This window comes from Siphateles boraxobius, unplaced genomic scaffold (assembly GCF_051911475.1).
Source record: "Siphateles boraxobius isolate OS27281-9 unplaced genomic scaffold, OSU_SipBor_1 1, whole genome shotgun sequence".
In the NCBI taxonomy this organism is placed as follows: Eukaryota; Metazoa; Chordata; class Actinopteri; order Cypriniformes; family Leuciscidae; genus Siphateles; species Siphateles boraxobius.
Window position 1 is genome coordinate 18,803,860 of NW_027508699.1, and position 18,909 is coordinate 18,822,768.

The following is an 18,909-nucleotide window of genomic DNA, read 5'->3' on the forward strand; positions in this document are numbered from 1 at the left end:
GGTATATTGTAACTGTGTGCTGGAAATGATCATTGTAACAATGCATTGAAAGTATACATTTGAAAGACATTATAATATACAATAGTATTTTGTACTAAGTATAGCTAAGTATTATTTGTCTATTAATGCGCATTTGTTATTGAAGACAAAGTGTGTAATTTGTAGTATACATTTATGGTCGGTGCCAAGAGAGCTCTCTGATTGTAATTGCTACTAGTAAGAATTGAATTGTAGAGCTCTCTAATTTAATTCTTACAAGTAAAAATGCTATTACGACGAGTAACGCTGGGTACAATTTAAGCTAAAATGGCTTGCCATACTCGTGGGCAAGTGCGCTAACATCTCACTTCCTGTCTAGCTACTGTCCTATCCTAATAAAAGGCAATATATATATACACATTTATTGCTTGTATGTTCCGAAGACTCGTAATGAATTTGTAATGTACTTGTTGTAACACAAATAAAGTACACTTCAATATCACTAATCAAGCATGTAATTAGTCCCTACACAGGCATATACTTAAATTATACTAAGTATACTTGAAGTTGTTCCAATTTAGTACACAAAAGTACACTAAATACACTTAAAGTTATGCTTCAATTTAATTACAACTATAATATACTTAGTAGCCTACAAAATGAGTTGTTTCAAAATAGCACACTTCCAAGTTAACTAATCACTAACACACTTATTAGTCTGGCAGCAAATACTTAGCATATTTTTTTATCACCAGGGTATTTTATTTGTTATGTTTGTTTTCTTTCAGTACCCATTTTAAAACTTTCGGTCGATTAATCGGTTATGTACCAGTGCAGTCCAACCTAAGTTATCGTTATCGGTAAAATCCACTATCGGTCGACCTCTATAGCACTAAATAGAATTGGCAAGTCACCCTTTGTTTTCCTGCTAATCACATGACAAATCCATTTATGAGATTTTGAGTCAGTGCACAAATGGACCGATCTGTGTAGGGCCATGCTCTCCATCACCAACCGGGGTCTTATCTGGCCTTTTTCTCTTGTCCTGAATGCACTTTCTGTGCCCTCTGCAGGTTTTACTTTACCACCATCCATGTTCAAGCCCACATATTATGCACTATAAAGGAGTTTATGTCTCAGTGGAGAGAAGAGGAGTCAGGGGTGGATAAAAAGGGAAGAGGAGGTTTGTAGTGATAACACAGGAGCCGTGCAGTCTGTAGGCTGCCGTTCTAGTTTTTCTCTGCAAACAAAGAGACGAGTGTTAGATTTCCCAGTCACTCTCACTCTTATTGTCAAAGTGAGAAAGCTGACCAGACCAGCAGACATGATACGTTGTTCTCAGCCTTGAAAACAACAGACCACCTTGTGTGGACTTCTACTGTAGGCCAAGGCAGCAAGACCTCGTTTTTTTTCCTGCCCCTTTTCTATCTTTCAGACTTTTTATCGCCCTGAAAAGAGTGTCAAGATTTGCTCAACCCCTTGGAAGCCTGGCATGAGATAAAGCCCTGGACAACCTTGAGATAGCTCTCCCTTCACTGTTGTTCCCAGGAGGGAGCCATTGTCAGAGCCATGGTACCATTGTTGCTTTTGAGTCTTGAATGGGCAACCTGGACCAAATAGACAACATGTATTAGAATAACACCCAGACGCAGTCTCTAGAAGGTAGTAATTATGGTCGATAAAGAAATATAGTTCGGGGTCAGTGTGAAGTTCAATTGACAGGATTTGTCATATTGTGTATGACCACAAATATTAATTTCTACTTGTTCCCTCTTTTCACTAAAAAGCTAAAATCTGGGCTAAAGTAGCTAGGTTTTCATCTACAAATTTTAGGAAATTGCATAAAAAATGCTCTCAATTGAGGCAGTTAATTTGTTTATTTAGTAAGAAAACATGCTCATAAACTAATATGGAAACACTTTTACTGAATAAATTCCTGGATGCGCAAAAAAGCTAAACAAAACATATGGCTGTGCCTCAACAGTTCATGTGATTGGATAACTAGACAATCAGTGGGCCAATCACATTGCACATCATCTAAAATATTGTTTTAATCATTCTGAAATGCCTGAGCCAAAGTCTGTCATCAAGATGATTTGGTGTAATTACCTCCCAGAACTTTTCAGAAAAAATCAGGCATCCACTTGAATGCAAGATAACACAGCGTTTGTTATTGCATTTTATCTGTGCTCTGAGGTGAAAATTATTATATAGGGAAAAAGAGTCACAGACATCCCCTGTTGCAGCAGCTATTTATTTTATTACTGATACTTTGTGCCAGTTTCCCAGGAAGTTAAGCGATATGTGTAATTACAGGATTTTAGTGTGAAAATCACTTACTAACCTTTTCTGTAAAGAGCTACATACAATTTTTTTGTTGCCATAACAACATAATGCTATAACTAAAACAACTGTAAAAAAAAAAAAAAAGATTTAAACTTAAACCGCTTTACAGCTCAAATTATGCATACGTTTTAAACATAAGCCTGATGAACTTGTTTGGGCAGGAGCATTGTCTTGTTGAACATTTACATCTGATCATTCCTCTTCAGATAACAACTTTTCAATTTTGGGAAGCAAGCCATTCTGCAATATTCTGCTGTACTGCAGCAATAAATGACTTTTCACAGTGAAGTAGCTCACCAACAGCAGCTAAAAAGGCTCCCCACTCAATGACACTCTTCCTCCATGCTTCACTGTGGCGGAGATGCATTTATTATTATATTTCTCAGCAGATTTTCGAAGACACCGCTCTGGATCATCATTTCTTTGTGATTCATCACTCCACACACAACTTCCCTTATTCTGCCAAAAACTTTATTCTGTCTTTGATGTTTTTCTGAGACAGCAATGCATGGGTTTTTAAGCTGTGCGTTTGATTAAATTTTGCTAATTTCCTGGCCAATAAATTGTGGTTAAGAGACAATTAAAAGCTTTGTGTTTAGGAGTGTAGAGGAGTCAACACTGTAGTTGCTGAAGTCAGAACCAGGCTGTGGATTTTGGGCAGTCAGAGTTGACCGTTTTCAAAGAAATCCTGTAGTGTATGATGGGCACAGAGTCTGTTTTTTTTTTTTTTAGCTTCAGACTATGAATCCATCCAGTTGAAGAATATCAAACAAGCTTGATATTTTGGGCCGATTTTATAACGAGCATTGTTTTCATTTGTCATGCTTCTCATAGCAAAGAGCCGCTTATTTCTGCTTTAGTTTTTTATGTCAGAGTGAGTTTAAACAAATTCGGCAAGTATATGCTGCCTAGTTTTTTTTTAATATCTGTTCAGATTTTAAGTCATGAAGCATTCCAACCTATAATTTAAGTGCTTCTATAAATTTGTAAGCTTCACATTTCTGTTTTTAAATATAGGACATTTACTTATCACTTGTTTAAAAAACAGTGCTTCGAGATTCGAGTTTCAATCTATCCCTTATCCAAGGTTTTTTTTTTTTTTACATTGTGTGCAACAGACTAGCCTACTAGTTTTCACAACTCTTAAACAGGGAAATTGGCAAATATTGAATGTAAGCTATCGAGACTCTGTAAATATGAATGGGAGGGTGCTGGCCTGGTTCAAGGCCACTATGTCTCATTCATGGGCTAAATTGTGTCATCCTGTCAGAGAGATGGTATATACAGAGTCCAAGTTGTAAAATGCATGTAAAACACACCCCCTGTCTTCATTTTGACAGATGAGGTGTTAGATAAACACTTCAGCTCTTACAATCTATACAAACACCCTTCTAAACACATTTCTTCCTGGAGGATTGACAATGCTTTACACCCACACAGATTCTGTAGATCCTGCGCCCTCCTCTCTGCCTTTATTCTCTTGTTGGAGGTATGTTGAGTTCTCCAAGTGCAAGTCCTTGAAGGGCAGGAATGCATGTGATGTTTATACCTCACAAGGTCTAGTGATATTCAATGTCAATCTTAGATGGCAGAAACAGTTTGCAAGCAACTTGTTTCTAACTGGAAAGTGAGTTATTAATTATAGATTATTACATACAAATTATTAAATAATTTAAAATTAATTGAATTCAACATTGGGTGTTATATTGTGCGGATGGCACTACCACCACAAGGAAATGAACTTGAACTCTGATGTGTTTGTTTTGGTTCACTATCCCGTTTTATGATTCCTGATGAATGTTGGCATATAGAGTTATCAACACAAGTAGACCAAACAAAGATATAATTGCCTTTTACGGCACTATAAAGGCACACATGCCTGTGACGCATTGGATAAGTCACCAACAATACTACACTTTCTAAGCATGTATTGTTTGTGTATATAGGCGGACAATTAAAAATTCATGTAAACACCCTCACGCCTCAAAAGTCATTATGATCAAGAGAACGTCTCTGTACAAATTTTACAAGCCTAATTTGAAAGAACTGACCATGACCTATTTCTTATTGGATTTTTTAAAGGCGTAAGTTATATGAAAGTACTGGTCACAGTAAAGGAGGCAAAGAGATATGATTGGTTTGCATATGATCTCTGAACATCTCTTTGTGTGTTTCTATGGCGAGAGATTTATTTCAAATTATGATGTGTTGTGTTGTTGTGCTCTAAATGGCATGAAGGGTTTATGGGGAAGAGATTATGTCCTCCTCTGAGAGAGGCTCGTTTTCACAGGACCTGAGGGGGTTTTATTTGCTGAGTGATGATAGCAGTAATTACCTTTCTACCCCTGGGTCACATCTCTTATCCTGACACAGCAAGCCAGTGTGCTGACAAAGTCCCTCTGTAAGTGCATATACCTTTTATGCTTTGACTATGTTAAATGGAAAACCACATACTTATAATACATATTGGTTTGTGACTTACTGTTCAGAAGTTTGGTTTCAGATTTTAAAAAAAGAAAAAATTGATTATTTTATCAGCAAATAGGCCTACATTAAATTGGTCAAAAGTGTAAAGACATTGCATGTAATGTTACAAAATATTTCAATTTCAAATTAATGCTGTTCTTTTAAACTTTCTATTCATCAAAGAATCCTGAAAAACAAATTATCACAGTGTCCACAAAAATATTAATCAGCAGCACAACTGTTTTCAGCATTGATAATGATAAAAAAAAAGGTTCTTGAGCACCAAATCAGCATATTGGAGTGATGAAAGATCATGTGACACTGAAGACTATGCTGAAGTAAGGATGCTGAAAATTAAGCTTTTTCCTGCACAGAAATGAATGACATTTTAAAATATATTCAAATTGATTACAGTTTTTTTTTAAATTGTAACACTGTTTCACAATTTGTACTATTATTTATCAAATAAACGTAGACTTGGTGAGCATGATGAGACTTTTCAAAAACATTTAAAAAAATCTTACCTACCCCAAATTTAAACGGAATAGTGTATAGCTTCAAATCTGAGCCATGACGGTGGATTCAATTAAAATTACACTTAATCACATTATTTAATATAATCTAGCACAAATAAGATTTTAAAATAAAACTATTTCAGTATTCATGTTATAAATATTATATATATATAAGTTATATACTATTTCTTTTTTCTAAAATGCTTTAAGCATATTCTGTGACAATACAATATTAGTTTCTTCTCAAACATTTCATTGCAAAAAAAGAGAAATACAATACTTGTCTTTTTCAACTCTGTTACGCTGTTAAAGCACACAGCACTGTTTTGTGAAAGTGGACTTTTTCCCAACATGTGCAGCTGGTTATGTGTAACTTTAACTGTAAGTCAAAAGTTAGCATTAAACATTTTCTGAAAAAATCAGGAAATCTCATATAAAGCAAGCAAGTTTAAGTTATTTATCTGATTCTTTACAATGCAACCTCCCATTAGACAGCTTCTGCATGGCTAAAATTGACTGAAAACGGCCCTTGAGGAGTTTACACAACATATGGTTTGGCTGCAATGCTAATATTTAGGGTTAAGTGACAGATTGATATATACACATATTATTAGACTACGTTTAGTGAGAGCAAAAGTAGCTTGCATTTAGTGTTGAAATAATGGTTAATATCTGGCCTGGTAAACACAAACTGTTGACTTAAACCAAAAAGGTGAAGTTGTACAGTTCAGCTTTAATAGTGAAGCAAAGAATACGCTGCAAAATAAATTAGATATAAAACATGACAAGCACATATTTTGATTTGTTCAACATATCACCATATGTTGCATAATTCTACATAAAACAGATCAAGTTCCTTTAGTGTCTTGCACTTTGAACCTGACAAAGTAGATTGCCATTGCCAGGACATTGTTTCTATCTCTCTCTTTTCTCAATATTTCTGTCGAGAACAACGTTCAAAGGCTAGGCTTCAGGTCAGAATCTAAAACCTTTGTTATACATTGGTAGAGACAAACACTGTCGAAACACAGAATAAGAAGTATTTTAACATTGAGGCTGTTTCAGGGAGAAAAAAAGAACAAACAAAAAAGTTGTTTTATGTGCTATATTGAGTTAATGGTTTGTTATGTTGGCCATACACTGTTGTTCCTAATTTAAATAAATTCACAGAGCTGGGTATTTACTTGATTTGCTCTGAGAATGGGATGTGTATGGTCTTTGGTTTATTATGTGTAAATTACAAATAGCCTACATATAGTTCTAGACTCTAATATGGCAACTGGAATGCGACCCATTGCTCTGGGGATCACGTGTTACGAATGTTGGCTTAGTGCAAATTTATATTACTTTTCATCAACATTCAGAATGTTTAGGAGGAAAAATAATAATAATATAATAATAATAATAATAATAATAATAATAATATTAAATAATAAGTGATTAGTAATAATAAAAATAATGTAGTTTGGCTCCAGCAGCTGGTCAAACTCATTTTTGTTCAAGTATTTCTCATAAGAAGAATGAAATAAAAACAACTACTTGTTTTAATATGTACTAAAAAAAATGTGTGTGTGTGTGTGTGTGTGTGTGTGTGTGTGTGTGTGTATGTGTGTGTGTGTGTGTGTGTGTGTGTGTGTGTGTGTGTGTGTGTGTGTGTGTGTGTGTGTGTGTGTGTGTGTGTGTGTGAGTGAGAGAGAGAAAAGGGATGACACTAAAAACAAACAAAAGCTAACAAGACAAATAATAATAAAAAAGAAGAACATCCAGTAATAATACTTGATTTGCATAGAGTTGCATGTTTTTTTCTGCTTCTCAGAATATACAATTCCACACTTCAGAATAAGTCTCTTTATTGCAGTGCAGAGAATCAGGGCTGACACTTTTGACCTATGCACCCGTTCCCTCTCAGTCTCTGTATCTCTTCATTAAAAAAAATATATTATGCTTTATTCTCCTCCGTCATTTTTATGTGAAAGTGCCACGAAGACGCTCCAATAATTAGTCCCATTAGAATGGTATGCAAACAAATAGGTTGCTCGAGTTGGCATCTCAGAAGTTTGTGAGTGAACACAGATCGCCAATCCTCTGATATGTGCTTTGTACCGACATTTAAGTGTTTGTTAGGAGTCCATGGCGTTTTATGAGCAGCCACACTCCTCCACTATCATGTTCTGGATGTCTTTCTTAATGATCTTCTGCTCCTCGTTGTAGTAGAGCATGGACATGGCCCGTAGGCGCGTAGGCACACAGCACGACTTGATGTTGGTAAAGGGGCTGTACCCGCGCATCCGATAGTGATTGATGACGGTGGAATGGAAGGAGAGGGCAGAGCCTGTGATGCTGGCCACATGGCTGGGGCAGTCACCCTCACAGTAGTTAGCGTGATATCCAGACGGAGCGATGATCCAGTCGCTCCACCCGATGTCCTTAAAGTTGACATAGAACTGCCGTTTACAGCAGATGCGGATTTTGCCGTCACATTCCAAGCCGCGCTTGCTACGCCGGTGCTGGTGCTCCTCGGCTGGCTTAAGCACGACCATGAGGAAGGGTCGGTGAGATTGTTCTCTCTCCTTGCCCTTGTTCCCCTCTGAGGGAACCAGGATGGGAACGGCACCAGCTTCGGCACACAATGGACAGGAGACACGGAGACTGAGCAAACTGCTGTCCCCGTCCAGCAGAGTCTGGACCATGCGGGGCACGGGTAGCGTGTGCCAGCCGCTGCGTCGTGTGTCCACAGTCTTCTCGGACACCACCGGTTCCTGGGGTCCGTTGGAGGAGCCTGGATCGACCTTGCCATGCTGCAGGAGCTGAAGGGACACCTTCGCCTTCCCTCGGCTGCCTTTGGCAACCTTAAGAAACAGCCACACATTGGCCTGCTCCACCACGGACAGAGTGTTGCCCTCCTTAGAAATGTCAAATGTCATGATGTCAGGGGCATCTCCTGTGAATGAAAAGCACGAGGCAATTGGTTAGTTTCGTATACATGGTATATTATGCTGTAATACTTGATCAGTTTATTAATGACAGTCTCGGTTAGAGCCACCAGATGAGAGACTGCTTAACAGAATCAGAGTACATAATGCCTGCTGTACTAAATTGTTTCTGTCTTTCTGTGAGAAAGGATATGTAATCTCCACCATCTGCAGTCCTTCGTCTACACCTAGACTCAGTCCATTTAAAACATTTCCTGCTCCTAAAATCCTGGCGCTCCATTTGTGTACATAAAGCATGTATGTTATGACAAGGGACTTCCCTATAACGTGCACATGACTGTCTGCTAAATGCCAGCTCAGCTTCAGTAACCACTGCTGATTTACAGACTCAAGATATTGACTCTCTTACATGACTCTTTGCCAACCCCTCCTCAACAGGACAGCTATTAATTCAACTGTTTAGTCAACATGTCCACATTAAATAAGTCCTGTAATCTGATATAAAGGATAGTCAGCGTAGCTTCGAAAACACCTTTTCTAGAACTCAATCTTTTATAATGCTCGTCAATGTGACACTGAGATATCTATCTAGACCAATACAGATGCAGGTTTACCATTACTCTGTCATCTCATATGACACTATATAACAGTGAGATATGAAACTAAAGAAGGGTCAGTTCAGTCATTTCACATAAGTCTAGACCATTTTTATTGTTTGTCTAGGTATACATGTGCTAGACTGAAGTCTTTTTTTTTTTTTACATTTTATTTATAGCAGTTTTTTTATACAAACACAAAACATATCCAAATCTCACAAAATGTTTACAAAAAGAATGTTATACATAAAATAAAAATAAAAAAACACCCCCATCCCCCGCCCCCACCCGCACCAGACAGAGAGAAGGAAATTACACTTTAAATCACTTAATCAAACTTTAAAAAAAATTTTTTAAAAATAATAATACTTTGACAATGGAGTGAAGAAATAAAGGAGATAAGTCATCCATATTACATATATGCCCAAACATATTTCAACTCTTAGAAAGAAACTTAAGGAAGGGGCCCCAGACTTTATCAAATTTTTTAGAAGCATCAGCTTTAGAAAAACAAATCCTTTCGAGCTTGAGGGCAGCAATTATTTCAGCCAGCCATTTATGAAAGCTGGGTGATACAATGGACTTCCAGACCATCAAGATCACCCTTTTGGCCACCATCATACCAAACATAAGAGACAGTTGTTGAGAATGTGTCAATGCTAATATAGGGTCAGAACACCCAAACAAAGCCAACTCAAAATCCGGACTGATTTCTTCTCCAAAAACGTTTGAGCACCACAAAAAAATATTATTCCAAAACTCAGAAATCTCGGGGCAAAACCAAAAAGTATGAGCATGTGTCCCATCAGAGCTCTGGCATCTGTCACATAACGGGGAAACTGAAGTGTAAATTCTATTAAGTTTAGATTTGGTATAGTGTAATCTATGCAACACTTTAAACTGAATAAGTTGCAATCTTGCATTAATAGAGCAGTTATGAATTCGCTTCAGTCCTTCTTCCCAAATCTCATTTGAGATATTAATTCCCACGTCATTTTCCCATGCTACTTTGATGTGATCTGAAGAGACTGGAGAATGAGATACATACAAGGAAACAAACCGTGTCACCAACTGTTTGGCATTAGGGGGTTGACCCAAAAGACAATACATATTATGATCCTGAGGCAACTCCTGAAACTAATTAAAAGAATGTTTAATGAAATGGCGCACCTGTAGATATCGGAAAAATTGTGATTGGGAAAGATCAAATGTTTTACTAGACTGAAGTCTTTGACAATTGTGATGAGTCTCGCTGTTTTTTTTCTCAGCATCTCCCGCCATGAGCTCTGTGTTTATAAGATGTCGTTTCAACACCTTGCATCTAGCTGCTTTTGAACACGAGAGCAGTCCCTTATTCATTTGTGCTATGATTGCCATGCTATTATGAAAATCTGCCTGGATGAATTACTATTTAAAGCTCACGAAAGCTCTCTGAGTAACTTTACTGGACTGTCTGTTCTCTTCATTGAATCTCACATTGTCAGAAAACTCCCACGAAACACTGAATGGACTTAACACATAACAGGAAGAACTATTTTTAAAGCTTGAAGTGTGTAGTTTGGATGGTTAAATACTTTGGTCCTATTCCAATTTAATATGCAGATACAACCATAGCCGTTGATTCATCTCCTCAAATATAAACACTGAGACTCTGTGGCGCTTTCAAAAGATCTTTGTCGACTCAACCAATGGCATGAGTTTAGGGCGAGTTGTTGGGAACAAATGGCGTTTCACCTTTAAACTGAAATGAAAGCCAATATTCCCTTACTCTGGATTAAGTTGTCAAACAGATCAGTGAACAATGCAGTGCCACCATACAAATGTGAATCTGTTTGAAGTTTCCGTTATGCTCCCATATATAACCGGTTACTTTATCAGTTGGAACACCTTTTTAATTCTGCTTTGAGAGTTGTTGGATATTCTGGCAAGTAATGAAAAATCAAGAATACAACTCATTAATTGCAGGTTAATGGGAATAAACAATGTTTTCCCATAAACATTGTAGAAATACTGCAGATGTTTTCTGAGAAAGAAACAGCACAGGACTCGTTTTTATTTGCAGATGAATGCGTCTCTCTCTCTCTTTCTCTATCTGTGTGTCACTATCCAGCCTGATCTCTTATCAGAACACCTCTTAACTCGAACAAGAGCCGCAGTGTGTGACCAAGTATAAAGAGTTGGCCTCCCTTTCCATATTAAAAGGCAACATGCTCTTTTGTCACTGTCATTTGTTTCCTGAGCCAGTCTTTCACTGCAGTTGTGTTGTCTTTCTTGTAGGTTTAAAAAAACGCCACGTGTCTCTGAGGTTACGGTCTGGTTGAGGAGGACACTTCAGAAGCATGTCAGTGGTACTGCAGATTCGGGGTATTGGGTCAACTGCCCGCTGTCACGTAACTCACACTGATTTATTACTCTTATTTGGACACTCTTATCATATTGTCTCTATTCTTTATCTGTTTTATATGTTGAAAGTTTGCTGTAGTTGTGTCTAGGCACTGAAATATCAAGGACAAGATTATTTTGAAAATGGCAGAGTTGCATTTAAATCATTTGGGTGTAATCTGCTTTATGCACAATTAGCATAACTAGTTAAGCATGTAGAGTATCAAAGAAAAGATTGTTTACTTAGTTACATTCATGTCGTGGGTCTTTTAATAAATGAAACACTGCCAAAATACTTTAGGTCACTCAGTAAATACTTTCTGATAATATCTGGACAAAAAAAAGCCTTTTGTTTATTGCTTAGGTACCGCCTTTATCAACACCGAACACCTTCCGAAATCATTCTAATATGCTGTCTTTCTGCTCAAGAAACATCTATTATTATTATTATTATTATCAATGTCAAAAACAGTTGTGCTGCTTAATATTTTAGTGGACACCATAATATATTTTTCAGAATTTTTTTGATGAATAGATGGTTTAAAAGGACAGCGTCAGACTATTCAAAATTGATGTCAGTCAGATCATTAAATTACTTAAGAAATAGACTCAAACTCAATTGCTTTTGTGTTAGATAAAAAACAGCATCCACCCAAAACTGGTGTTAACAAGAAGCCTCACTGTAGTTGTCTATATTGTTGTACCAGGATATCACAGTCCCTGATCACTACAACAATCACCCGATGACCGCAGCACAAAACATATTCTTCACATAACCAAGTGTTATCTTGCATTTACCTACAATACAGTCTTGCACTGCTTTGTCCTGTACAACACACAAACATATCACCTATCTGTCCTCTAATAATGAAGCCTCAGGTATAAATCATCAAGAGACAGGGTTGACACAGGGGTCAGAACAGGAAATAAATAGTTAAGAAACATCACTCAGAGTAAACCTCAAAAACTTTAAGACCTGCTGAAATGCACTGTCAACTACTAAGCAGTTTCAGGAAGCTGCTCAAAGAGGCAACAAGCCAAGCTTGAACCACACCAGATCAGCAAAACTTTACGACATCCAGATCATCCATATGTGTGAAGAAATATACGATTATTAATGTGAATTCCTTCAGTGTGTCAGTCTTGCTCTTAATCCATACCTTCAGACCTTTGTGAGTGAATCACAACTGCTATAACCATTTATCCTTTTCAGAAAACCTGGCACGGGAATGTCAGTAAAGGGATAGTTCACCCAAAAAAACCCATTTAAGGCCTGTTCACAACAAGGATGATACCTATAACTATAAAGATGTCTTATTATCGTGTACCACAAAGAAAATAATGTCATACAAGTTTGGAACAACATGAGGTTGAGTAAATGACTGATTTTTTTTCTTTTTGGGTAAACTTCTTCGCATTTCAAACTTTTGATGATACCCTGTTTCTCAGACTCATCCAATCTCTCCGTTTCGTGAAGATACTTTCAGAGAAACCCCAACCATTCCACACACCAACAGAGCAGCCCAGAGTAATTACTGGGCCCTATATTTTGATGAATGGAGCAATTATGGCCAGCTAACAGCCCTGTGGGTTTTGTATGGGATCGAACACCCCATCCCTCTCCCCTCCTCCCCGGAGCATCATTACCACCCCTGCAATCTCATAAAGGCTCTAAGGGGCCTTTTTAAATCTTAGGTTCATTCAAAGGGTCTATTTATAGCATCAAGGCATTATGCACATTTATGTAAACAAATGGGCACAATAGACAGCGCCGTCAAATGTTTGCTGGCTCCTTGCGCTAAATGATGATAGCTGCAATTAACGAGCTGCGGACATCGTTCCATTAAGCCTGTGCGGGATTGTTGGTGGTCAATCTGTACATAAGAATCATACGGGACCGCCAATCAACATCATGGCCGGTGCTGGTCTAAAGATAGGTCAGCCTTGTTATCTTTAGAAACACTGCTATATTGTTTTTGCAATAAAACAAAACCCCTATGCCATGAGATTGGGCCACTTCAACCATCCGCTTCCGTACCCCATTCAGACAAATGTTGTTCGCTTTTTTTTTACAGCAGTGTCATGCTGATTTGTGGATCAGTGACATTGTTATAAATAAGTCATGAGGAACCAATTAAAAATGGAATGTACTTGTGGATCTTCCCATCCCAGACTTAGTCTATTGAACCAACTAGGACGTAGTGTTTGTTAAATACGGCTCCAAAAGCGTATTTAATAAGGAAGAGCATTGTTTGGGCCATTTTTGTTTTGTTTTTCCCAAACCCTCGTAAAAAATAGATGGCTGTCTATTGGCTACTCTTTCATTAGACAAACGACACAACATGAATAGCACATCATAAGGTCAGCAGACACATATTTTAGAGACAAAAAGCTCAACATTAGATTTAATATGAGCTGTATGACATTTACATTGAGTGATACTGTGTGAAAAAGACCTCCACAGGAGTGTGAAAGGCACAGTTCACCAATAATGAAAATTCTGCTCTCATGTCTTTCTAACACAAAAAGAAGAACTTTTGAAGAACATTTGGGATCCAAACAACATTGGACCTCGGTATTATTCTTCAAAATATTTTTTGTGCTGTGCAGACAATAAAGTCATACAGTTTTAGAACAACATTAGGGTGAGTGAATTATGACAGAATTGACATTTTTGGGTAGACTATCCCTTTAAGTAGACTTTAAGTGAATACTTGACATGGTTTGGATGCATAGCAAGATAAAGGGTTAATTCTGATACTAAATCACTGTCTCTTCTGTGTCCTTTTGCTTGACAGAACTGAAGATGTTTAAGTGGCTACATTGAATAGCTGTTAATAGGGGCATCATTTCCTCATTTCATTTCAGTAGCGCGGCGCCGAGAGCGCACAGTCAGTGTTAATACTCCACAGCTGCAGCGCATGTGTTCCCCTTAAGATGACTCTCACTCCCGCTAACACCTACCTGAGTGCTTTTTAAAAGCACTCCTTTAAAACAGCAGTCTGAATGGAGCCATTTGAGGTGACATCCACTGTACATCATATAATACTGTAATCTTAAAAATGGAAACCCGCAAATGGGCAGTCTTGAGCATAACTGTGTGAATAATGTGAAACTTGAACAATTCAAAATTGAAAATTACCAAAAAAATCTTGCTTTTATACAATTCACCTCATAATGGGGGCGTGGATTTAGATAAAACAGTCCGACTTTATAATAACATTCATTAATGCAGTATTAAACATTATATAATGCTTAACAGATCAGTTTGAATTCAATTGTATTAAATGTTTGGGTTATACCTTACAACAGGTTCAGTTTCGAACTAGTAAATGCATTAGGTATCACGAAAAACAGCTTTTCTTATGCTCATCAAGGCTGCATTTATTTGATCAAAAATAAATTTAAATTTTTTTTTATTGTGAAATATTATTACAAATTTAATTTATTTTTAAAAATTTAATTTATTCCTGTGATGGCAAAGCTGTATTTTCAGCACATTTAGTCCAGTCTTATCAGTCACATGATCCTTCAGAAATCATTCTAATATCCTGATTGGATTCGTAAGAAACATTTCTTATTATTGTCAATGTTGAAAACAGTTGTGCTGCTTAATATTTTAGTGGAAACCATGATATATTTTTCAGAATAAAAAAATTAAAAAATAGTAGGCTAAATCGTTTTGTTCCCTTGATTTGCTATATCGTGCGCATGATTTATAAATCGAGGGAACAAATTAGTAAATCGTGCACACAATTTACTTTTTTTTCTTGCATTTCATGTGTGGGGCTCTGTAGAAAACAGTTGTGCAGCTTAATATTCTTGTGGAAATTGTAATGGTTCAGGATTCTTTGGTGAATACTGAAAAGATCAATGAATAGCTTTTTTTTTTTACATTATTAAAGCATTTAAATGTAAATCTTTTGTAACATTATAAATGTCTTCACTGACACTTGTATGATCAATATGCATCCTTGATAAATAAAAGTAATTTAAAACAAATCTAATTACAAATGTTTGAATGGTATCATTGTTTCCACAACAATGTTAAGCAGCAAAAACTCTTTTGAAAATTGATAGTTATAATAAGAAATGTTTCTTGAGCAGCAAATCAGCATATTAGAATGATTTCTGGTTCATGTGACACTGAAGACTGGAGTAATTCAACTTGTTCAACTTGTCATCAAAAGGAATAAATAACAGTGTAAAATTTATTAAAATTGAAAACAGATATTTTAATTTGTAATAATACTTCACAATATGACTGTTTTACTGTATTTTGATTAAATAAATGCAGCCTTATCGAGCATAAGAGACTTCCTTCAAAAACATTAAAAATTATGTTTCCAAACTTTTATAGGTATACATTAATTACATTTTTATTGGCGTTACCAAGGTTTTAAATCAAAGCAATTCATTACATGTCACAGTTTCTCCACTGTCTAGACCAGGGGTGCCCAATCCTGCCGATCGACTGTCCCGCACAGTTCATCTCCAACCCTAATCAAACACACCTGCCTTTAATTTTCAAGTGATCCTGAAGACCTTAATTGGTTGCTTCAGGTGTGTTTGATTAGGGTTGGAGATGAACTGTGCAGGACAGTCGATCGGTAGGAGCAGGATTGGGCACCCCTGGTCTAGCCCAACAGGTGAGAGTTAATCACTTAGCACCACATTAACACGTCATCACATATCCTCATAAGGCACTAAAGCATCCCTCACCTGGCTCCGCAAAGGTGATGATCTCAAATGGCTGCTCCTCAGGTTGCTCTCGTTCCCCCAGCCCTCCTCCGTCTTCCTCCATCTCCACCGTGCCATCCTCACCCACCCGTCCCACGTGTAGCTTGCGGATGGCGTTGAGCAGGGCGGTGCGGGGCACCGGGTGTGTGACATTGGGCCGGGTGTTCAGATGCAGCATGTTGAGGATGTGTCTCTTGACCGCCTCCACCATGTCGGTCTGCTCCTCCGAGTCCTTCTCCCTCTGGGCTAGAGCGCAGGATGGGCAGGGGGTCACAGGATCATCTGACTGCCCCGCACCTTGAGAGCCGCTCTCGGCTGGCGTGGGCGAGCAGCTCCCTGACAAACAGCCGGAGAGCAGCAGCACCCCTGTCACGAGCGTGAGAGAGGACATCCTGAGTGACGGCAGACACGCAGCTCGGTCCTGTTCTGCTCCGCTGCCAAGATCAGAGTCACTGGGCTGGCTTGTTTGTCAAATCGATACGGAAAGTGGGAGCCAGTCCAAAATAATCCTTATCTGAATGGAGTGGTCATGGTGATTAAAAGTTGAAGAGGGCTGAAGGAAGCGCTGCTGGTGCTCTCTCTGGGCTCGTCCTGCAGGTTGATGAGCTCCGGGTCGGTGTCCGTGCAGCAGAGCTCTGGAGAAACCTGACGATGCACGCCTGCCCGTGCCGGAGTTGAATGGTTGAGTGGAAAGTGGGCAGGGTTAGACAGTTCTCTGACTCTTTCTTCAGCACTCTCTCCCTCTCTGGCTTCTCAGTGTTTGTCCCCTCTCTCTTTCTCTCTCTGTAATTATACCTTCCTCCTCTTCATCCCTCCCTCTCACTTTATTACAATCTTTCTCACTACTGACTCACTGACTTTTTCATCTCCCTCCCTCCCTCTTGTTCACTCTCTTCAGTGACTCCTCCAGTAACATGTACCATTTTTTTTTCCCTCCGGAGAATCTAAGTTTCTCTCTCTCTCTCACTCTGTCTCTAATCATTCATCTCTCCAGCCATCAATCCGTCGGCACCTGTTGTGCAGGCTGGCTAACTGTGTGGAATAATGTCATGAGGAGGGAAAAGTCGAGGGTTCAACGTGATTATCGTGGCTATCGGTGCGCATAACACACGTGTAAACACACCGAGCGACTCATTCTTGCTCAGTTAGGCACGCACACAGCATACGGACACGCTTTTCATAGAAAAAGACATGGGAAGGTAATGAGGCTCTTCTTCTACATCAAAAGAGCATTGAAAATGCCAAAACTGTTATATTTAATAAATCATTCAGTCAGGACTAACATTTATAAGAATTTAACATTTCTATAAACACATTGCTGCCAATGTAAATAAACCCAGAATCCTACATTAACCTTTATTTTATTTCATGTCTGTATCTATAACATCATAGTGATGCATGGCAGTGACATCACTCGACTCCCTCTTGTGGTTGTAACGCGTGCATTCTCTATCATTTAAAATTATTTAAAGCAGTTATCCCACAATACAGTAAGTAGGCAACAAAAAAATCCAACACAGGAATGTTCATGACTACAGAACAGACATACCGCAGCGTTTCTCCAGATGTTTGTGGAGTTCAGACCATGCGCCTCCAGAGACCGATGAGGGCTGTTAGTCGGCCACGATGTGTGTATATCAGACAGATGCACGCTGGTCCATACATGTGTCTGCTTGAGCTGGAGCACATCTCACCTTTCATTCCTTGGCTCCTGTGAACAAACATTACTCACAGAATAACTCAGTCCCTCCTGAGCTTCACTTTTAAAAACACTCATTCATGATGGCTGTAGGTGAAAGTCAAAGTCAGGTGAGCAATAGCAAGCTTATGAACCACACATAAACTATCATTCAAATTTTGCAGTTGGTAAAAATTTCTAAAATGTTTTTGAAAGAAGTATCTTATGCTCACCAAGGCATCATTTCTTTCATCAAAAATACAATTAAAAACAGTGATATTGTGAAATCTGTCTCTCATTACTCCAGTCTTCAGTGTCACATAATCCTTCAGAAATCATTCTAATATGCTGATTTGCTGCTCAAGAAACATTTTTTTTTATTATCAATATTGAAAACAGTTGTCCTGCTTAAATTGTTTTGTGGAAACTGGGATACATTTTTTGAATAGAAAAGTTAATTTTCTTCATAAAAGAACATTATGTTACCGTCACTTTTTTATTTATTTAATGTGTCTGCTGAATAAAAGAAGAAGAAAATAAACTTACTGACCACAAACTTTTAAATTGGTAGTATATAGTCTGTTTAGATCTAAAAACAAAAAAACAAAGCCTCATCATTAATCCTCCATGTTGTGCCTAATCAGCCAAGATGTTTTGATTTAAGAGTGTATTGTGGACACTGTGAAGATTTTTAGGTATAGGGCTATTTTTTTTTAATGACTCAATCTAATAGTCATTAACAGCTTAAAGGGATAGTTTACCCAAAAATGAATATCGTGTCATCATTTACTCATCCTCAAGTTGTTCCGACCCTGTATGAATTTCTTTGTTCTGCTGAACACAAAGGAAGATATTTTAAAGAATGTTTGTAACCAAACAGTTTTCCCATACTATGGAAGTCAATGGTGCCCCACAACAGTTTGGTTATACTGACATTCTTCAAAATATCTTCCTTTGTGTTTAGCAGAAAAAAAGAAATTCATACAGGTTTGGAACAAAATGAGGGTGGGTAAATGATGACACAATTTTAATTTTTGGGTGAACTATCCCTTTAAAGAGAGTGTTCAACCAAAAACAAAATATCTATTCCTGGTCTTATTAACACTTAGAAAGGAACACAACACTTCAATAGATCGTTCTCAACTCTTAAACACTTATTCTTAGCATTGCCACATGTTCGCCTGGGCAGCGTGTGTGGTGAGTTTGCTATTTCTGAAGGTTCCCATAAGGTGGTGTCATCACACATCCTACTGCCTGCCATGCCTCCTCTCTCT

General features: G+C 37.9%; 1 protein-coding gene across 1 annotated transcript; it reads right to left on the minus strand.

Moving 5' to 3' along the window:
• Positions 1 to 6,988: 6,988 nt before the first annotated feature.
• inhbab (inhibin subunit beta Ab) lies at positions 6,989 to 17,040 on the minus strand. Its single transcript, XM_077226773.1, is given in 4 exon segments — positions 6,989 to 8,247; positions 15,940 to 16,255; positions 16,257 to 16,327; positions 16,330 to 17,040. Coding segments are annotated over 4 exon segments (1,209 nt in total). The 5' UTR covers positions 16,349 to 17,040; the 3' UTR covers positions 6,989 to 7,444.
• Between the last annotated feature and the right edge of the window lie 1,869 nt (positions 17,041 to 18,909).